Source organism: Lissotriton helveticus, chromosome 10 (assembly GCF_964261635.1).
Source record: "Lissotriton helveticus chromosome 10, aLisHel1.1, whole genome shotgun sequence".
In the NCBI taxonomy this organism is placed as follows: Eukaryota; Metazoa; Chordata; class Amphibia; order Caudata; family Salamandridae; genus Lissotriton; species Lissotriton helveticus.
In genome coordinates, this window is record NC_136071.1 from 1,175,511,351 (window position 1) to 1,175,534,474 (window position 23,124).

Below are 23,124 nucleotides of genomic sequence, written 5' to 3' on the forward strand. Positions count from 1 at the left end.
CTGGCACTCACAGCAGGGCAGATCCATGCAGTCTGGCACTCACAGCAGGGCAGATCCATGCAGTCTGGCACTCAGGGAAGGGCGGCTCCATGCAGTCTGGCACTCGGGGCAGGACACATCCATGCAGTCTGGCACTCGGGGCAGGACACATCCATGCAGTCTGGCACTCGGGGCAGGACACATCCATGCAGTCTGGCACTCATGGCAGGTCCATGTAGTCTGGCCCTCGGGGCAGGACACATCCATGCAGTCTGGCACTCGGGGCAGGACACATCCATGCAGTCTGGCACTCGGGGCAGGACACATCCATGCAGTCTGGCACTCGGGGCAGGACACATCCATGCAGTCTGGCACTCAGGGGAGGACAGATCCATGCAGTATGGGCATGCAGGGCAGGGCGAATCCTTGCAGTCTAGTATGCAGGGCACGACAGATCCATGCAGTCTGGCACTCGCAGCAGGGCAGATCCCTGAAGTCTGGCATGCAGGGCAGGACAAATCATGCAGTCTAGCACTCACAGCAGGGCAGACCCATGCAGTCTGGCCCTCAGGGAAGGGCGGCTCCATGCAGTCTGGCACTCGGGGCAGGACACATCCATGCAGTCTGGCACTCGGGGCAGGACACATCCATGCAGTCTGGCACTCGGGGCAGGACACATCCAGGCAGTCTGGCACTCGGGGCAGGACACATCCAGGCAGTCTGGCACTCAGGTCAGGACACATCCATGCAGTCTGGCACTCATGGCAGGTCCATGCAGTCTGGCACTCAGGGCAGGTCCATGCAGTTTGGCATGCAGGACGCAACAGATCCATGCAGTCTGGCACTCAGGGCAGGACGCAACAGATCCATGCAGTCTGGCACTCAGGGTAGGACAGAGCCATGCAGTCTGGCATTCAGGGCAGGACAAATCCTTGCAGTCTGGCACTCATGGCAGGGCAGGTCCATGCAGTCTGGCACTCATGGCAGGGCAGGTCCATGCAGTCTGGCACTCATGGCAGGGCAGGTCCATGCAGTCTGGCACTCATGGCAGGGCAGGTACATGCAGTCTGGCGCTCATGGCAGGGCAGGTCCATGCAGTCTGGCACTCAGGGCAGGTCCATGCAGTCTGGCATGCAGGACGCAACAGATCCATGCAGTCTGGCCCTCAGGGCAGGACAGAGCCATGCAGTCTGGCATTCGGGGCAGGACAAATCCTTGCAGTCTGGCACTCATGGCAGGGCAGGTCCATGCAGTCTGGCACTCGGGGCAGGGCAGGTCCATGCAGTCTGGCATGCAGGACGCGACAGATCCCCGCAGTCTGGCATGCAGGGCAGGACAAATCATGCAGTCTGGCACTCACAGCAGGGCAGATCCATGCAGTCTGGCCCTCAGGGAAGGGCGGCTCCATGCAGTCTGGCGCTCAGGGCAGGACACATCCATGCAGTCTGGCACTCAGGGCAGGACACATCCATGCAGTCTGGCACTCGCAGCAGGGCAGATCCCTGAAGTCTGGCATGCAGGGCAGGACAAATCATGCAGTCTAGCACTCACAGCAGGGCAGACCCATGCAGTCTGGCCCTCAGGGAAGGGCGGCTCCATGCAGTCTGGCACTCGGGGCAGGACACATCCATGCAGTCTGGCACTCGGGGCAGGACACATCCATGCAGTCTGGCACTCAGGTCAGGACACATCCATGCAGTCTGGCACTCATGGCAGGTCCATGTAGTCTGGCCCTCGGGGCAGGGCAGGCCCATGCAGTCTGGCATGCAGAACGCGACAGATCCATGCAGTCTGGCATGCAGAACGTGACAGATCCATGCAGTCTGGCATGCAGAACGCGACAGATCCATGCAGTCTGGCATTCAGGGCAGGACAAATCCATGCAGTCTGGCACTCATGGCAGGTCCATGTAGTCTGGCCCTCGGGCAGGGCAGGCCCATGCAGTCTGGCATGCAGAACGCGACAGATCCATGCAGTCTGGCACTCAGGGCAGGACAGATCCATGCAGTCTGGCACTCAGGGCAGGACAGAGCCATGCAGTCTGGCATTCAGGGCAGGACAAATCCTTGCAGTCTGGCACTGAGGGCAGGTGCATTCAGTCTGGCATGCAGGATGCGACAGATCCATGCAGTCTGGAGCCATGCAGTCTGGCCCTCAGGGAAGGGCGGCTCCATGCAGTCTGGCACTCAGGGCAGGACACATCCATGCAGTCTGGCACTCAGGGCAGGACACATCCATGCAGTCTGGCACTCAGGTCAGGACACATCCATGCAGTCTGGCACTCATGGCAGGTCCATGTAGTCTGGCCCTCGGGGCAGGGCAGGCCCATGCAGTCTGGCATGCAGAACGCGACAGATCCATGCAGTCTGGCATGCAGAACGCGACAGATCCATGCAGTCTGGCATGCAGAACGCGACAGATCCATGCAGTCTGGCATGCAGAACGTGACAGATCCATGCAGTCTGGCATGCAGAACGCGACAGATCCATGCAGTCTGGCATTCAGGGCAGGACAAATCCATGCAGTATGGCACTCATGGCAGGTCCATGTAGTCTGGCCCTCGGGCAGGGCAGGCCCATGCAGTCTGGCATGCAGAACGCGACAGATCCATGCAGTGTGGCACTCAGGGCAGGACAGAGCCATGCAGTCTGGCATTCAGGGCAGGACAAATCCTTGCAGTCTGGCACTGAGGGCAGGTGCATGCAGTCTGGCATGCAGGATGCGACAGATCCATGCAGTCTGGAGCCATGCAGTCTGGCCCTCAGGGAAGGGCGGCTCCATGCAGTCTGGCACTCAGGGCAGGACACATCCATGCAGTCTGGCACTCAGGGCAGGACACATCCATGCAGTCTGGCACTCAGGTCAGGACACATCCATGCAGTCTGGCACTCATGGCAGGTCCATGTAGTCTGGCCCTCGGGGCAGGGCAGGCCCATGCAGTCTGGCATGCAGAACGCGACAGATCCATGCAGTCTGGCATGCAGAACGCGACAGATCCATGCAGTCTGGCATGCAGAACGCGACAGATCCATGCAGTCTGGCATGCAGAACGTGACAGATCCATGCAGTCTGGCATGCAGAACGCGACAGATCCATGCAGTCTGGCATTCAGGGCAGGACAAATCCATGCAGTATGGCACTCATGGCAGGTCCATGTAGTCTGGCCCTCGGGCAGGGCAGGCCCATGCAGTCTGGCATGCAGAACGCGACAGATCCATGCAGTCTGGCACTCAGGGCAGGACGAAGCCATGCAGTCTGGCGTTCAGGGCAAGACAAATCCTTGCAGTCTGGCACTGAGGGCAGGTGCATGCAGTCTGGCATGCAGGATGCGACAGATCCATGCAGTCTGGAGCCATGCAGTCTGGCCCTCAGGGAAGGGCGGCTCCATGCAGTCTGGCACTCAGGGCAGGACAAATCCTTGCAGTCTGGCACTGAGGGCAGGTGCATGCAGTCTGGCATGCAGGATGCGACAGATCCATGCAGTCTGGAGCCATGCAGTCTGGCATGCAGGGCAGGACAGAGCCATGCTGTGCTGGCATTCAGGGCAGGACAAATCCTTGCAGTCTGGCACTCGTGGCAGGGCAGATCCATGCAGTCTGGCACTCACTGCAGGGCAGATCCATGCAGTCTGGCACTCAGGACAGGACAACTGTATAACATGCAGGGCCCCAACAGCTCGTGTCATCATTAATAAGATCCCGAGCTGTCCCAGTTGTTGCCATTTCACTGTGATGAGTAGTGAGAGAAACATATCAGCGGCGCCCGACGCCAACGTGCCCGGTGCACTCCTGTGACGTCACGTCCTGCATCAGAGTGGCTGCTGGGGCCCCTTGGGGCCACATGGCAATGCCGGAGAGTCTGAAACCTGAAAGGAATATTCACAAGGTTAGAAATCTGCAGGAACATTATATAGCCACCCAAACATATGTAATCAAAGGTGAGCAACTTTTCTTTCTTGTTTGCTTGGGTTTTTTGGAGGGTGGCTTGGGGGTCTACATATTAATTTTAAATGATGGCTTTAGGGGATTCTTTGTTGATGATAATTTGGACGATGTTGCCAAATGGTGACTTGTACAACATTTGGATGTTGCTAGGAAACTACTGCTAGAAAAATTAACCGATGATGAATATCTGGTCGAAAAAGCAATTTAAAGTTATTTTGAGAAATCCTTTTTGTGTGAAATTGTGACCATGGTTTTAATAACTATATGGAATTATATGTTGTGCTCTCCGTAAGTGTACTATTCCTAGCATCTGTAACAGGCATCTTTCCCCAAATATTCTGAGAGCTGATTTAGAATAGTAGATTATGTAGTCTCAAAACATTGTTGGGAGGAAACGTTTAGCAATATTTCATATTAAACGTTTGCAAACAAAATGTTTCAACTAACAGTGATGATATAAAAGAGGGGAAAACAGCCATTACAACCCGGCTGTTTCCCCGCATGCCATTACATCACAAGCGTTACAACGCATGCGATGTAACAACGCGTAGCCATTACTACACATTTTTTTACATCACATGCGCTTTTACAATGTATGCGATGTAAAACAAAAATGGCGGTGTTCACACTCGGGCACTGATGTTGTGTTTATAAGCGTACAACCACTTAGACTCACGCACTTCGGGTAGTGCAGATGTTACACAATTTATCTTCGGTCTCTCTTCACTTGCACTGTGCAACTTTTCACCATGTCATCACCAGAACTTTGAGGTTCATATTTGGCTTCATTTTTATTTTGGTAATTTTGGATTTGGGTGTTCCCGTACACCACCGCTCTGTCATCAAGGTATACACACGATAGGGTATGTGGTGGACTGTTTCCTACCTGAGGAGACATAATTTAATACAGTGATTTCTTTATATTGTTCCCAGCCCTGAAGAAGTCCAGGGTTATGACCCATATTGACGAAACACGTGTTGCTGGCTTGCTATGGAACTCGACAATTAAAAAGAATATTCCGAACAGGACTTCATGTTTTCTTTCATTACCAATATTATGTACTAGACTTTGTCTGTTTACTCATTTATGTGTGCATAAGACTTACTGAATATTCTTTTGGACTTTTTGGTCCTCGTTAGAGGGCTTTGGGGTTATTCCCTCACCTATAGCACTGCATATAACTGTTTGCTTTCTTTCAGAAATGCACAATATTTGGTTTACCGCCATTTACGAACCTGTGAGAATTATTACCCCCCTTGTGTGTTGTGCACCTCCTTGTGAGGAAACAACGGCTCTTCCGTTTCTAGTGTTGGGGTCATGCAGGGTAGTGTTTTAGTATAAAAATCAACAAAAGAAGAGAGGTTATGTGAGCTTCATAAGCCACAGAAAAGGAGCAAAGCCACTCAGGAGTCACACATCCACTCTGGGTGGTTTAGAAGGCCCTCACACACCGACCTGGTTGGTGTCATGCTTCTTCATCGGGCCCCACCAAAGAGGCCGAGTGCCTCTTCGGTGTGCTACGACGCCAGGAGACTGCGGAGCTGGTTGTGTGTGTAGGGCGTGCGGTGAGGTATATATTAAAAGTGCCAAAAGGGTATCTAAAAAATTATTTTAATATGTGATCCCTAAGACACGAACAAAGGTGAAAAAAGAACTATGTGTCTGAATGTTATGCCAAGGTAATGGTATGGTTAATTCAGAGTTCTTTAAATTAGTCAACATGTTTCTGCCTTACAGTGGTTTAGATTTACCTAGGCATTCGTCAGGACTCAATAAACCCCGGCGGTATGGACTCTCTAATCGTCCACCCTAACCTGGGGACGTGAAAGTGAAAAATCAAAAAGGGGATGAAAAGTGCATAAAAAAGTGGAAGAGCAATTAGCTCATTCCAAAAATTCTCCAAAGTCAGGAGAGTATCTGCACTTTATAGAATGGCGCTATTTGCACCATGGGTCTCGGGAGGGGGGTTGGAGCGTACCTGGCACATCGCCCTCAACGCTCTCAGCCCACGTCTGCCACCTAGCATATCCTCAAAACCGGACCCCGACGGGTAGTGTTTTAGTGCAGGGCGAGGACTTGGGGGTCGAGGGAGGGCTCGTGCTGGGGTAGTGTTTTAGGGTAGAGCGAGGACTGGAGGTCGGGGAGGATCGTGCTGGGGGTAGTGTTTTAGGGTTTAGGGTAGTGTTGGGGGGTTTGTGCAAGGTAGTGTTTTAGTGCAGGGAGAGGACTTGGGGGTCGGGGGAGGGGTTGTGCTGGGGGTAGTGTTTTAGAGTAGGGAGAGGACTGGAGGTCGGGGGAGGATTGTGCTCGGGGTAGTGTTTTTGGGTAGTGTCGGGGGAGGGGTCGTGCTGGGGGTAGTGTTTTAGAGTAGGGAGAGAACTGGTGGTCAGGGAAGATTGTGCTGGGGTAGTGTTCTAGGGTTTAGGGTAGTGTTGGGGGTTGTGCAGGGTAGTGTTTTAGGGTAGGGAGAGGAATAGGGGTTAGGGGGAGGGTCGTGCTGGAGGTAGTGTTTTAGGGTAGGGTCGGGGTCGTGCAGGGTACTGTTAGGGTAGGGAGAGGAATGGGGGTTGGGGGAGAGTCATGCAGGGGTACTAAACTAGGGTTTAGAGTAGGGCAGGTTAGTGTAACTTACCTTTCATACTTTTACCATGAGTATACCTTTACCACGCATGCCTTTGCGTTGTAATGGCATGCGGAGTAAAGACATATTCATGGTAAAAGTATGCGATGTAATGGTAAGTCGTTGTAACTGACAACGTGTAGTAATACCCGCGTTGTAATGGCACGTGTGATATTAGTACGTGTTGTAATGAGTCATATTCATAAGAGTCTTGTCTACCAAAAAGTTTCTATCAGAGTGTGTTTCAACTATTTCGATTTCTTAAAGAGTTGGCTCTGCCTTCCATGTCGTATTGTGAGTGTTAATGGCATTCTGTCACCCAGATGTGCACATGTGTGAGCCCCCCAGGAGGCGGGGCTATTTCTGGAGGTTTGTGAAGGTGAAATGTGTGTACACATGTGTATTAACCCACTGTGTTGTGGCGCCAGTGCTTATTTGCCGTTTGTGCCCTGTTTCAGGAGGAGGAGTTGGAAGCCCAGATCTCATATCTTCAAGGCCAGCTGAACGATCTGGAAGCCATGTGCAAGTACTGTGCCCGGGCCATGAACACACATCTGGGTAAGTAAGACATGTTTGGCTGCTGCCCTGAGGTGTGCACACACGTGCAGTAACAGTGGGGGCTTCTCACATGATCCTATGTCTGGAAATCTCTGTTGCCCCTTGTGTGCAGTGGTCTGGTATATTCTAGACTGTTATAGCTGGGTTTCCTGATTTCTCCAAATCACTTTGTTTAGCTTGGCTTTTCTTGAAGTCTCTGCTTGGAATCCTGGACTCTGAACGCAGATGTTTTTATAGAAATGTGAGCACCGTGCGCTTTTGATTGCGCCTTAATTCTGGAGGAAAATCCCCTCAAAGGGACCGCAGACGGCTGCGCTGTACAAGAATTATCATGAGTAATGCAGGTGCCGCACGAACAAAATCCCGAGACAGACCTAAAACACGACTCTGAGCCCCAAACCAAAGGGAGAGGTTTGTGTAATCCCCACCCCATGATCCCATCATATACTTTAGAGCTTCCGCTGGAGCTGAGCAGACAAGGCCAAGCAACATGGCTGTGTGTGTCAATAAGTATAGGACCAGCCATCCTGAGTGCAGTGGGCGGGTTCATAGGTTTGTCTAGAGAGAACGAAATATTCTGTAACTGGCTTGTTGGGCGTCCCCCTTCAGGTATCTGCGTATAAAATAACACACACTTTACATAAAAAATAAATGCAGATTAATCAAATTTGTGGGAAATACTCTATTTTAGGTTGTGGAACCTCTGTTGTTGAATTCGATCTCTGTAACTAGCTGCGTGTGGGACCAGAGAGCCACAGAACTGAATTCTGGTTGGTGCAGTGTGGAATAGTGACGTGTGTTTTTAGTGTTACGCGGTCACAGCCAGTGACAGAAAGCACTGTGACTATGTAGGTCCTTCTTTTAAACGTGCATTACACACAGTACAAGATAGGCTGCTACAAGGTGCACTACAAGATTTACGTTTAAGATAAAAAAAAGTGCTTCCACTATAAAGATCTGAGTAATATGCAGACTGTACCTAGTGCAAAATCCAATAACCCCTTCCCTGCTGCGTACCTTCCCTTCGTAGTGCTGCGCACATCCATTGGCCGACGCGGCCCCACCCGCGCAAGGAAACGCCCGCGGCGAAATTACCGCCGCGGTTAACGGGTTAAAAGCACCCAATCCACAGCTCATTTGGTCACCTTAACTACCTCTTAAAAAGAACACTCTTCACGTGACTCAATCAATTCAAAGCAGCCTTTACATTTGCAGATTAACCAAAAGTGCACAGTTACGTTTCTTTCAGACACCCTGGCAAGAAGGCTTGTTTCCTGCTGTCGGCTTCACAGCACAGGAGACTCGCTTCCTTTCACTGCAGCCGAGGCATCTCCTGTCCTGGGACAGTTGCCTTTTAGCATAAAGCAGGGGAAATGTTTTTGTCATGTATATATATATCGTACCCCCTCAGATCCTTCCCCTTCGACCCTTGCTGTGTCTGCTAAGGAGGTAACAGCGGGGAGCGTGTGTGAGAGTTGGGAATGGGCTGTAGAAAAGACACATTACCATTCCATTCCATTCCATTATTTTATGGTTTGTCTTGATGCTTCCGAGGTCACTAGACTCTTGCCCACTTCACTTCAGCCCTCTCTGCACAGCAAGTGGGGCAGACACACTGCTGTGATCAGGGATTGTACTGTAGGATTTTTTGGGGGCGAGGTCTGAGTGCACGTCGTCGAGTTAGTCAGTGTTGTGAAGTTGAAACAACATTCTTTGGAGTTTTAGTTCACCAGAAATGGAATAGGGCAAATCCGCCACTGCAGGAAAGCGGATTATTATGTGGTGATGCTGGTTAGGTTTCACTATGAAATAATCTCACAATATTCTAAATAGGTCCTTCAATTCACACTAATAAATCCCTGTCTCAGTCCTGGTAGAGGGGCACAGAGCACTCCGGCTTTACTAGAGAAACATGTGTTTGGCATTGCAGAGCACCAACGTGGACAATAAGTAATTGACACAACTCGAAAGAAATCTGACACCAATTTATAAAAATACAGTAATTATTTGTATACATGTAGACACAACGACAATAGGATGAGTATAACCGGAGTTGTAGATTTTTAAAGGAAAAATGAATCAGTGCATTTCAATCTTGCCAAACGATAACGTTGCGGTCAATGGGAAAATACACTATTGACAATCGGTCACTTGCAGGTCGAGTTCACTGGAAACCATTGGGGGAAGGTGATGTGGGTCAGAGGATCAGGCCACGACAGTCAGTTGAATTTTACCTGGCTTGTAGGGTCTGGGTCCAGAGTAGTCCTTGCTGTCACTGGTGTAGAAGAACAGGAGCGGAGGTGCTGATTTTGCTGTTTAGACAGTGCTGATGAGGAAGGGGGTGCATAATCTCGACAACAGGGCCACAGAGCCATCAGGTTGTAGATGCAGGGTTCCCTCGAGTCTAGATACACTTTTGCCAAAGCCAACGCTCAAGGGTATGAGGACTCTCCTTCCGTCCCTCTGCCAGGGCAACTGTACTTAATGGAGGGAAGTTTGGGATCCGATTCAATCGTCTCTGGCCTCCATTATCTTCTACACAGTGACAAGGACAATGAGGAGGCAGATAACTTGCTCCATCCTCACGGTACAGAAACTGGTCTTTCAACGTACCCAACTCGAGTGGCTGGGCTACTTCTCCAGCAGGGGCGGCTGGTGACATTTGAAAGTGGTGAGGCGTAAACTAATTTGCATATTGCACCGCAGCGAGCAAGCGAGCCCGAACCACCTTGCATCTATCCATACATCATTCATGCATCCACCCATCCATCCACCCACCCACCCATCCTGCATCCATACATCATTCCTTCATGCATACACCCATCCATCCATCATGCATCCACCCATCCATCCACCCATACATCATTCATTCATGCATACACCCATCCATCCATCATGCATCCACCCATCCATCCACCCATCCTGCATCCATTCATCATTCATTCATGCATCCACCCATCCATCCACCCATCCTGCATCCATACATCATTCATTCATTCATCCACCCATCCATCCACCCATCCATCCACCCATCCTGCATCCATCATTCATGCATCCATCCACCCATCATACATCCACCCATCATGCACCCACCCATCCATGCACCCACCCATCCATGCACCCACCCATCCATGCACCCACCCATCCATGCACCCACCCATCCATGCACCCACCCATCCATGCACCCACCCATCCATGCACCCACCCATCCATGCACCCACCCACCCATCCACCCACCCATCCACCCACCCATCCATCCACCCAACAATCATTAATGCACCCACCCTGCATCCATCCATCATTCATGTATTTTTATGACCATATAACTTGCACACAGCTTGTCAGTGTTCAATACCAGTCTTGAACCTTGTACTCCAGCACCAATGATACATGATTAATATTAATTGTTTTTAAAACATGTATTTATTCGACACCAATTTCACACCTTAGTCGGAATATCATTTTTATTTGTTTTTTAAAACATATATTTATTTAACACCAAAGTCATGTATACATTTTTATGGCTCGATAAGAGGCTCGAACCTGGTTTCACAGCACCAAAGTCGGCCGCGCTAACCGTCAGACCACATCCTTTCCCCTTTGGTGTGGCCCTGCAGTTTTGATGGTACATATTCACACCAAAGTCATGTATACATTTTTACAACTTCACACCAAAATCGGAACATACATATTGAGCCCAAAGTCATGTATAAATTTCTAAAACTTCACACCAAAATGGGAATCACCGCTTTCTCCCATGCAAGCTCATTTTGTAATGCGCTGATAGTCACTGAAGAGGGCAGCGTCTGATGCTGCTTGGGAGGCAGAAGCGAACCCCCTCCGCCTCCCCACACGCACACACACAGTGTGACATATGTACTTAATGTATGTTACGGTAGCGGATGGCGCGAAGTCACACAGTGATTGGCCTGCACGTGGACCACTGGACCAGCCAATCCTGGCGCTGCATGCAGCACCAGGATTGGCTAGGGAGTTTCTTGCACGGCAAAATCTTTTCAGCAGGGCACTTCTTGCTTCATTCAGTTTCAAGCAGCAGATCTGGAGGGCTCTGCCCCTCTCAGATACTTATTCAAAATTCTCTGGGTCAAGCACCAGGTCACTGCTGACCAATGAGAGCAGGGCAACTCCTCATAGTTATGACCACATCCTGCAGAGTGTGGCATTAGTTTGCCCCAGAGTGCATCATTCTTCAAAATCCATAATGGCTGGGGGGTGTGGCCAAGATGGCGACCTTAGGAGACGTCTGATCGTGAGGCTCCTTGTCCCTAACCCCCGTTCATGCCCCGTTTGCGCCCAAATTGGTCCCCCGAGAGCTCTGATCGCTGCCCGCTGCTGAGGAGCATACGAAGATAACTTTGGGGAGGTCCGGCAAGGCGCGGGGATACACCGCTGGCCCTAAGAGACTGAGCTCGCTGTTCCTGCCCAGAGGCACACAACATGCCGGCCGGACCGGCCGTGCGACTGGAGGCAGCCTAATCCCCTGGGCGGACTGCCGCGGGCCGGAGCCGAAAGCGACATCGCTCCCCGGACCTGGGAAGCAGCGGAAAGCGAGGCGAGCCGCAGGCCCGTCATCAGGTGGGCGGTGGCGCGGCGTGGCCGAACCAGCCGGGGGAGGAATCAACAGAGGCCCCGGTCGGGGCCTGTGCGGGGCCCACTCGGCGTGCGCCCAAAACGCCTGTGCAGATGGAGTGTGCGGGGGCCGGCCGCGTCACGGCCCGCGAACCCCCCCCGGAGATGGTGAGGAGAGCTGGGCGGGGCTGCTTGGGGAGCGGAGCTCGGGGGGCACCTGCTCGAGCCCCCGGTGGGAAGCACGGCGAGAACCACCAGAAGCGGCCCCCTGACACGCCGCCGAGAGACCAGGGACTGTGCTATCTGGCGCCCGGATCGGCGCGCGCCCAGAGATAGCCCCCACTGATAACCCAAGGGGCACGGGCCACATTGCAGCACTGAGAGCCCCGGGCAGGAGAGAAGAGCAACGCCGGGCCGGAAATCGGGGGGAGCTGGTCGGGCCCCCGGCGTGGACTGGTGCGGGCTGCGCTGTGTGGTGCGGGGCCTCTACACGGGACATTAGAGCGGCTCTGGACTGTTGAGTTCTGTAGGCCAGGAGGGGGCTGTCCGAAGCCCGCGTGAGGGCCTGGTGGGGCCTGCCGGCGCAGTGCCCGGCGCTGCCACGGGAAGTGAGGAGCCCCAGCCCGCGGCCTCGCGGGTGTCTGTCTCCGTGGTCGGCTTGGCCCCCCCCGGGCGGGCTTGATCCTTGCAGGGGCCCACTGGAGGCGGTGCACCCGTAGGAGAAGGAAGCGGACGCGATTAGGCACTGGGCCTAGCGCGTGATCAAGCATGGCCACCACGAATCACAGAGGGGGCCGCACAATCCATGACATGCTGGCTAAAGGTGCCCCGAAAGGAGACAAGAGCCCCGACAAGCCAACGCCAACAGACCGTCCCAAGGAGATGGAGAGAGAGGGGGGAAGCCCCTATCACCAGAGCTTTCTTGGAATTCCTGTTCCATTCCCTCAGGGAAGACTTCCAAACCCTCAAACAGGAAATGGCGGGCGAACATAGAGAGCTGCGCCGCGATGTCGACGGCTTCGGGGAGAGGGTGGGGGCGATTGAAGACACTGCGCACGCTAGAAGCGAAGAGGTCAAATTACTGCAACAGGAGAATATTAATGAAGACTACACCAAGTGAAACTGCAGCCCTGTGTATTACCTTGCTGCAACAGGACTCAGTGGACTCCCTGCAAGCTACAGGTTAACAGAGCACACATGGACAGCCCCACAAAGAATTCAAAGCCTGGAGTACCAGTGGATTTGTAAGAGTTTTGTTCAAGTGGATTGCGGAATGGAAGTTTCACACTTTCAAGGACCCTCTTGGAGATTCCAGAACCTTGGATTGTGTGTTGGATACTTTGGGACCCGCAAGCAGAGCACCAGGAAGGTGTTCTAACTGGACCCCGCTTGCTGAAGAAGGCGGCCCACCACAGTGGTGAGAAAATTCTTCAGAAAAATTTATAAAGATGTGTCCCTGACAGAGAAAACGAAATGACTAAAAGGGGCACTGTTGGTTTCTAAGCACTAGAAAGTGGCTAATCTTTGAAAATGTATATCTCTTCCCTACAGTGAATTTATTTCGTTTTGGTGTCATTTAAAAGATAAAAATATTACCTATTTTTATAAATTGGTGAGGGATTTTTATTTTGTGTTGTGTCTTAATTATTTACTGAAATTGTGTTTTTAAATGCTTTACATACCTGTCTTTAAACGCCTTTCTTTTTTGCAGTGTGATCGCCGACAGGTCCTGAAATAACCCCACCGACTGTCCCTGGAATTGGAGGGGCTGCTTTGTGCGCGCCGCCTTTAGGATGCGTTCCTTCAGAGGGTAGTCGGGCAGGAAGGCCAAAATGTCAGGTGGAGGGGCCGGTGCGCGGCGGGGAAGGCCCACCCTATGTGCTCTATCAATTTGGATCACGAAATCCTCCGGCTCACCCAGAATGTCCCGAAACAATCGTTGCAAGTAGAGCGTGATATTGTCCCCTTCCGATTTGGAAGGCACCCCCAGACCCGTATGTTGTTGCGTCGGGAACGGTTCTCAAGGTCCTCCGCATGTGCCTGTACGTCAGTCTGTTGGTCGTACCATGATGACTGCTCGCCCAGTCGCCCTTTAGAATCCCGGGGGCTGCGGCCCGCCCCCTGGTCCTCTCTCTAAGGGGGACTTCAGCAGGGAAACTATCTGCGCATGCTCGGGCTAGTTTCTGCCCAAACATTCACCTGCGCTGTACTGCTGCAGCTGAGTGGACTGTCACTCAAGCTGCAGCAGGCCCAATCCCCCCCCCCCCCCCCCCACGCACTCCGGAAAAGTCGGGTGTCTCCCGGATTCCCGGCCGGCAGGTAGCGTGATCATTCTATATTTTTTATTTTTATTTCAGTGATAACGCGATGCCGCGGTGGTGGGTCCATGGGCTTAGTGGGGTTACGCCTCTACGCCCCAATGGACGCACCGCGCCTGTTTAAATCTCCAGAGGCTGCCCGGGACTCGCCCTTCGGGCCCGCTACAAAGGAAAGTGTTTTTGTATCCGTGGCACCCAGGGCTGCGAAGGTCTACAATCGACGCTCCGTACTGTGGAGACTGGTGCTGATCGACTACCATTTAAATCGGCGACAGCTACTTCGAGCACTTGTTACTCCATTTCTATGAGTAGCCCTCACCGCGCATGCCCGGAAAGGAGACCTTTAGGGTTCATTACCCATGTTGCCAGGCGGTCAAGTCGTGCTAATTCCAGGGCACAAGTCCTATAAAAAGAAGTCGGGGGGGGATGCTGTCACCAGAAGTGACGTCACGACAGGAAGTGACGTCACGAAATGTGGCTTGCACCATCGGGCTCATTGCCTCCCCTCGCTCACCCATTAGATGCGATTGCATCTGAGAAGATGTGAAAGTTGTATACCTATTTATTTTCGGTAGTGCTATAATGGCATATATGTCACTTCACAGCACTTCTTTAATGGTCAGAGGGAGAAACTGATTTATTTGCCAATAAAAACAACTACTAAAACGAGGAAACCTAAATAAACTGTCTCATATGATCAAAACATAAAATCTGACTCCACATCTTCATGAACTTTGAGAAAGTGTCTGGCAGGCGTATTTTCATCCCGAGTCACCATTATTTCTTCCAAGCACTTGACTGCCTGGTGGAGAACTTCGGTTCCCCTGAAATCTCTAATTTATTCCAAAGAGCCGCCCGCGCCTAGTGAGTTCTCTTTGAGTGAGGGGTGATTATCTAAACTGCACTCTTTCCAGCTCGCCTCCCACCGCTCGCCGTGATAACACGAGCCCCCGTCAGGCAGAGTCGCATCCCTAATGGAATCTATTCTGAGCGTGAGCAGTGTGCTGTGAGCTCCGATCTCGTCCCAGAGAGGCCAAAGAGTGAAGTCCCGCTGTTTGTCAGGGGGGACGGCGTCCACCCGGTAAAATAAGTTGGGGAACGCCTTCCACCCGCGTGGTACCCCGACTCGAGCCCTGGTTAATTCCTTACTCAAGATGCCTTTCAGTGATTGAAGTGAACTGTGCTGAAGGCGCGGCTGACACAGCTTCTATTCTCCACTGTTTGTTTCACTTATTTTGAGAATAGAGCTTTACATGCCACACTCTTAAAGTGACGCTGGTTTTAATGATCATTCTAGATGCGACGCTGAAGAGAACTCTTTTTTCAGTTACCACTGTCAAATGTATAACTGCACAGTGCTCCTGAGGGCTGATGCAAGGTGGAAGACACTTCAGACCAGCAACAGCCGAAGGGGGCCTGATTCGAAAACACAGGCAGGTGTGGTGAGAGAAAAACAACCAACCAGCCCATCTCCTGAACATAACCCAAATACAGCCTTTTTAGGTCTCGACTGGCGTACACTGCGCAGCAGTGTCGCGCAGCTCGAGAAATGTTGTCTTACAGTTACTGGGGTTGAACCCACCTCTCTCTTCCATTGGCAAGCTCCATAAATGGAGGCTAACCATTGGAAGAGAATAATGTCACTCATTCTTGGAGCAGATTCGTGGGCGTTTCTGTGTTTTTAAGCCCCGCCCCCTTTGTTTCATCATGACGAGGTGGCCCATTGTGGGTGTTTCCTTTTTTTTTTGCCAGGGTTGTTTTTTCATCAGTCTGTGCCAGCTCCCCGCTCGCTCGCAGTCTCCTCCCTGTGCTCCCACGGGGGCGGCTCTGACAACGCTTGTTATTATTGTTTGTGCCTTTGCACTGCATTCCTTAAACAATCGACGATGGCTGTTTTAATTTGGATACTTTAAGAACTGCCGGAAAATCAGGAATGGATTCGCACTTTGGCCTTCGTGTAATCGCCAGGGTCAGGTTGCGAAGTTGACGCCTCTGTCGTGATGTTCCTCTGGTCTCCCCTGCCTTTGAAGTTCCTCCCTTTGCCTAACGCATGCAGCAGGAGACCAGGAGTGGAGGTTGTTGTGAAAGTGCCATGCGGTGGATGGTGCATGTGAAATGGTGTGCTCGGTGCCGTGACATCAGGCGGTGTCGGGTTTCCCGGGCTCTGAGGAGCAGCTTCAAAGGGTCCGCCTCTGTGTGCCGGACCTCCGTGAGCCTGCACTGGCCCCGCCGGGAGCCTGCACCGGCCCCGCCGTGAGCGCGTCTCCTCAGCGCAGAGCGCCTCGTCCGGACAGCGGCAGGACTGTGAGTATGGCTCCCCTCGTACCCGTGGTGTTTGTCTGTCGAGCGGGACATGAATGTCAGTTCTCGAGTGGGGTGATGAAAGCGGTAAGATAGTTGTGTGTGGATTTTCGTTGCCTCTATCCCAGTGCACTGTTTTTCCAGCCATGCTGCTCTGCTTTGATGAAAGGGGCAGGCTTTGCTCCACTCGTCTGAGATGCTTTGATATGAGGGGCACTGCTGCACTCTTTATAGCACATTTACTTCTGAATGCCGCAGCTGTGTTGCCGTCGTTGGAGGGATATTGGAGGTGTAGGTACATGTTTTGTTTTTCTTCATTCAAAGTTATCCAAGTCTGTGTGGTGTAGCGGGAACAGCGACAAGCGTTATCTTTAGAGTTACACATGTTAAAACCAAGCTGGGTTGCTATAACACTTATACTTTGCTATGTTATAGCTCCCAGGCTTCCTTATCATCCCAAATGTAATTTCTCTAAATTACAATGCGTCCTCTTCATCATCAGACGTGTTTCTATTGGCACCATCAGCACGTCTAGCGTGATTATTGCGTGGCACGTATGCCCAGTTAAGCATTGTGTCCTGTGGTTACATTCTGTACGTGGTGAGTTTACTTAGTGATGGACGTAGAGTTGTTCAGGTGCCTAGTGGACGCAGGGAGAATCATGACAAACAATCTTGCTTCATAGGAAAGCAGGCGGTCTCAGAAAAACAATGCAGTCAACGCGCCCCCTGTTGTGGGTTTATAGCCTCCTATAATGCACACTATATGTTGATGCTGTTTGGATAGATCATAGATTAGTAATGTGAAAGCGTGAAACGAAGCAGACTATCTATTCCTGAGTACCTGCAGTTGATTGGAGCCAGTGGCCTCCTACTGAAAGTCACACACCCCTCAGAGAAGAGCTGACACACACTCCCTCCTAATGAAATGAAGCCCTGGAATGCAAAGACTGTGGGTACATACAGATTTCAAATGCTATCCACGTGTTCTGCCAAACTTGAGAAACAGATGCATTTTCCCTCTGTGATCTATTGGGAAGTGGCTGGGAACAATAAGCAGCGCTAAACTGAAATCCACATTGCCAGCTCTCCACATCATAGCAGGCGATTGTAAGCTGTGTATTTGATCGGTTCCCAAGACACATTTACCAAGGTACTTCATGCCTACCCTGAAAAGCGCGATCACTCTCGAATCACTGAAAATAAATGGTCTCCAGGGGTAAAAGCAAAAGATGTCCCTGGTCATCAAGTTCTTAATTTATGCTGAATTCAACATGTTCCTTAGTGCTTAGGCTTTCTACAGATAGACATTTCTACTAGTCCGATCCATTGGAATTGTTACAGGAGCAAATTTGTTTTTTATTTTTTTCATAAGTGCACTTCAGCTCAAGGTGAAAGAGCACTCCAAAAGGCAGGGGTGTGGGCAGCGAAAGAACTATTACTCTTACATTGCCTGGGTAAATGATGGGAGCATGGGGTGAGGTGGGGGGTGGAGGGGGGCAGCACTAGAAGGCCAGAATTTGATTAGTGCTAAGAACAATTGAGGGTGTGTTGATAAATCCTGTCTTTGGGCGGGTTGGTGCAGGTGGTGTACCAACAGTTGTGTGGTGCATTAGGAAAGCACTTAAGTGGTAGCCAGGAGGGTGTTCGAAGCAGGGGGGTTTCTTTTTTATGCAGCTGGCCCAAGAGATAAGGGGAACCGCAGTGTCCTTAAGCTTACAAACCATGCAACATGATCATATGAAGGGCCTGGTATAAACCTTTGCAGTAGTCAATTTGTGAGTCACCAAAGCAGAAAACGCAGAGATGTGTATTGGTGGGTGTAACAAGGAAGAATAGGTTTCCGAGTGTGCAGTACACAAAAACAGGGGTAATGCTACTCCATTGACTTAAAAAGAGCATAGTCTGGTCTGCCTCGAGGTTAACACCAAGATTCTTTACCACGTTTACAGGGAGTGACAGGTAATGATAATCTCATTACTTCAATCAGGCAGTAGCCACTCCACTCAAAACACTATATTTGTTCAAACCTTTTCCTGCAGCTGAGAACACACCCTGTTTTACAACACATGTTGTGTGAGTCAGAGAACCTGTCATGTTTGAGGCGGTTTACCAATCTGTTGTCGCAATGCCTCTGCTATTGTCACTAGCTCATCTACAGTGATGGGCTGCACGTAAAGTGACTGAGCATTACAGAACACACTATCCCACTGTTCTGGATGGGAGTTTTCTCTTTCAGTGCACAGCTATGGCTTCCCACGCATTGATATTGTGCAGGGAGGGAGTGTCCCGGTAAAGAGCTGTAGCTGGCCCTGTGGTGTTTACTTCATCACACTGTGTATTTCTCTTCCCCTTGTACTTAGTTGTAAAACTATTAATATTGTCTGGTGTATGTTAGCACTTGAAGTGTGTTTTAGAACCAATAGGCGCAGCTCAAAGAACTATGTACTTCAAAGGTCATTTTATCCATTGGTAAGCTGCTGCATTTTGATGCATACACTGACATTTTAGCTCCGTGCACAGTGCAATGGCCAAGTGTGCTCGTTTGCTTTTAAATGTAATACATTGAGATTGATGTTTTAAACAATACAGTTTGAGTGGAATTTTAGGAGATGTTTATGAAATCGGAATGACCAACAGTTCTGCTGCCGAAGCCAACATGCTCCAAATCTGCTTTCTCCATCACTTGTAATGGCTATACAATATTGCAAATTTTTTGTAGGCTATGTAACTGAGAATGTACAAAGGGTCTTTTGAGAACGCTGCTGGTGGCTGCTTGCTTGACATCAGCATCCTGAAAACCACTCACTACTTTGAGATGTGGTCTCTAGTGATGACCTATTTGTAACATAATTCATAGGATGCCTCACCCTCACACCCCCGCACCCTCACACCACCTCACCCTCACACACCCTCACACACCCTCACCCATTCACCCTCACACACCCTCCCCCCCTCCCCATACACCCTCACACCCCCTCAATCACCCCCTCAATCACCCTCGCACACCCTCACCCTCACACACCCTCACTCTCACAGACCCTCACACCCCCTCACAAAGCCTCACCCTCACAAAGCCTCACCCTCACACACCTCTACCCTCACACACCCTCACCATCACATCCCTTCACACCCCCTCCCTCATCCCCTCACCTTCACACCCCCTCCCTCACCCCCTCACCCACTCCCCCTCACACCCCCTCAGACCACCTCACCCTCACACCACCTCACCCTCACACCCCCTCACCCTACCTCACCCTCCCTCACCCTCACACCCCTCAGACCCCCTCACCCTCAGACCCCCTCACACTCAGACCCCCTCACACTCACACCCCTCAGACCCCCTCACCCTCAGACCCCCTCACCCTCAGACCCCCTCACACTCACACCCCCTCACCCTCACAAACCCTCACAACCCCTCACTATCACACACCCCCTCACCTTCACACACCCCTCACCCTCACTCACCCTCCTCACACACCCTCACTCGCCTTCACTCACCCTCACTCGCCCTCACACACCCTCTCACCCTCTCACCCTCACTCACCCCCTCACCCACCCTCACACCCCCTCACCCTCAGACCCCCTCACCCTCAGACCCCCTCACCCTCAGACCCCCTCACCCTCACACCCCTTCACCCTCACACACCCCTCACCCTCACACACCCCTCACCCTCACACACCCCTCACCCTCCCTCACCCTCACACCCCACACCCTCACACCCCTCACCCTCCCTCACCCTTACCCACCCTCACCCACCCTCACCCTTACACCCCCTCACCCTCACACCCCTCACCCTTCCTCACCCACCCTCACCCTTACCCACCCTCACCCTTACCCACCCTCACCCTTACACCCCCTCACCCTTACACCCCCTCACCCTCACACCCCCTCACTCCCACACCCCTCACTCACACCCCCTCACCTTCACACACACCCTCACCCTCACACACCCTCTCACCCTCTCACCCTCACACACCCTCTTACCCCCTCCCTCACCCTCTCACACCCTCACTCACCCTCTCACCCCCACACACCCTCAATGACCCTCACACCCCCTCACCATCACACCTGGCGCTCTGTGTGTGTGGCGCTGTGTGTGTGGGGCACTGTGTGTGTGTGTGTGTGGCACTGTGTGTGTGTGTGTGTGGCACTGTGTGTGTGTGTGTGGCGCTGTGTGTGTGTGCCGCTGTGTGTTTGTGTGTGGCGCTGTGTGTGTGTGTGGCGCTGTGTGTGTGTGTGTGGCGCTCTGTGTGTGTTTTTGGCTCTGTGTGTGGCTCTGTGTGTGTGGGTGACTGTGTGTGGCTCTGTGTGTGTGTCTCTGTGTGTGGCTCTGTGTGTATGTGGCTGTGTGTGTATGTGTGGCTCTGTGTGTGTGGCTCTGTGTGGGTGTGGGGGTGCAAATGCAATAGGTCTCACATTTGCGAGAGATTAAGCTATTGGCATTGTAAATGACAGTGCCATTTATTTATCTGTTTTCAAAACCAACACATAAATACCAAGTTTGTCATTTACAATGCAATAGCTTTAACTTTTGCAAAGGCGAGACCGTTGCATTGTAAATGCTTGTTTAGATATTGTTTTTTTCTTTTTATACCTTTTCCCTAGGACCGAAGAGAATACATTTGAGAGTCAACACATTCATTTCAGGTATCTGTGCATAACCTTGAATCCAGTCAAGCTCGGATTCTGCGTTTTATCTTTCCACGGTTGATAAAATTCTTTTTAGTACAGAATAAAATTAATACTTCGTCCTGCTGTATCCTCAGAGGCGCGTTTGATCTCACTGTGTTGTTGCTGAGTCTAGTAACCGTTGTTGTTTATTGATGCGGGTTGCAGTGGGTGGAAGGATGCCATCCTGCTGTATCCTCAGAGGCACGTTTGATCTCACTGTGTTGTTGCTGAGTCTAGTAACCGTTGTTGTTTATTGATGCGGGTTGCAGTGGGTGGAAGGATGCCGTCCTGCTGTATCCTCAGAGGCGCGTTTGATCTCATTGTGCTGTTGGTGAGTGTAGTAACCGTTGTTGTTTAGTGATGCGGGTTGCAGTGGGTGGGGAAGGATGCCGTCCTGCTGTATCCTCAGAGGCGCGTTTGATCTCACTGTGTTGTTGCTGAGTGTAATAACCGTTGTTTTTTATTGATGCGGGTTGCAGTGGGTGGGGAAGGCTGTTGTCCTGCTGTATCCTCAGAGGCGCGTTTGATCTCGCTGTGCTGTTGGTGAGTGTAGTAACCGTTGTTGTTTATTGATGCGGGTTGCAGTGGGTGGAAGGATGCCATCCTGCTGTATCCTCAGAGGCACGTTTGATCTCACTGTGTTGTTGCTGAGTGTAGTAACCGTTGTTGTTTATTGATGCGGGTTGCAGTGGGTGGAAGGATGCCATCCTGCTGTATCCTCAGAGGCGCGTTTGATCTCATTGTGCTGTTGGTGAGTGTAGTAACCATTGTTGTTTAGTGATGCGGGTTGCAGTGGGTGGGGAAGGATGCCGTCCTGCTGTATCCTCAGAGGCGCGTTTGATCTCACTGTGTTGTTGCTGAGTGTAGTAACCGTTGTTGTTTATTCATGCGGGTTGCAGTGGGTGGAAGGATGCCGTCCTGCTGTATCCTCAGAGGCGCGTTTGATCTCACTGTGTTGTTGCTGAGTGTAGTAACTGTTGTTGTTTATTGATTTGGGTTGCAGTGGGTGGAAGGATGCCGTCCTGCTGCACCCTCAGAGGCAGGTTTGATCTCACTGTGCTGTTGGTGAGTGTAATAACCGTTGTTTTTTATTGATGCGGGTTGCAGTGGGTGGGGAAGGCTGTTGTCCTGCTGTATCCTCAGAGGCGCGTTTGATCTCGCTGTGCTGTTGGTGAGTGTAGTAACCGTTGTTGTTTATTGATGTGGGTTGCAGTGGGTGGAAGGATGCCATCCTGCTGTATCCTCAGAGGCACGTTTGATCTCACTGTGTTGTTGCTGAGTGTAGTAACCGTTGTTGTTTATTGATGCGGGTTGCAGTGGGTGGAAGGATGCCATCCTGCTGTATCCTCAGAGGCGCGTTTGATCTCATTGTGCTGTTGGTGAGTGTAGTAACCATTGTTGTTTAGTGATGCGGGTTGCAGTGGGTGGGGAAGGATGCCGTCCTGCTGTATCCTCAGAGGCGCGTTTGATCTCACTGTGTTGTTGCTGAGTGTAGTAACCGTTGTTGTTTATTCATGCGGGTTGCAGTGGGTGGAAGGATGCCGTCCTGCTGTATCCTCAGAGGCGCGTTTGATCTCACTGTGCTGTTGGTGAGTGTAGTAACTGTTGTTGTTTATTGATTCGGGTTGCAGTGGGTGGAAGGATGCCGTCCTGCTGCACCCTCAGAGGCAGGTTTGATCTCACTGTGCTGTTGGTGAGTGTAATAACCGTTGTTTTTTATTGATGCGGGTTGCAGTGGGTGGGGAAGGATGTTGTCCTGCTGTATCCTCAGAGGCGCGTTTGATCTCGCTGTGCTGTTGGTGAGTGTAGTAACCGTTGTTGTTTATTGATGAGGGTTGCAGTGGGTGGAAGGATGTTTTCCTGTTGTATCCTCAGAAGTAGGTTTGCTCTAACTGTGCTGTTGGTGAGTGTAGTAACTGTTGTTTATTGATACGGGTTGCAGTGGGTGGAAGGATGTTGTCCTGCTGTATCCTCAGAGGCAGGTTTTCTCTGGATCACTGAAATAATATTGAGTGACAAAATATCGACCTTCAAGAATATCGTTGACAAAATATAGACTGTCAAAATATCGACTTTCTATGTACAAACAGGTAAGTACAAAAATATCGAGTTTTAAATATCGTTTACAAAAATATAGTT

At 51.2% G+C, this 23,124-nt stretch overlaps 1 protein-coding gene across 1 annotated transcript in view; it reads left to right on the forward strand.

Annotated features, from left to right (window-relative positions):
• The window catches only part of TBC1D5 (TBC1 domain family member 5), a 1,704,599-nt gene that overhangs the window by 1,600,562 nt on the left and 80,913 nt on the right, over positions 1-23,124 (forward strand). Inside the window, exon 23 of the mRNA XM_078664018.1 lies at positions 7,003-7,102. Coding sequence (XP_078520144.1) covers positions 7,003-7,102 — 100 coding nt within the window. The remainder of the gene's footprint in view (positions 1-7,002; positions 7,103-23,124) is intronic.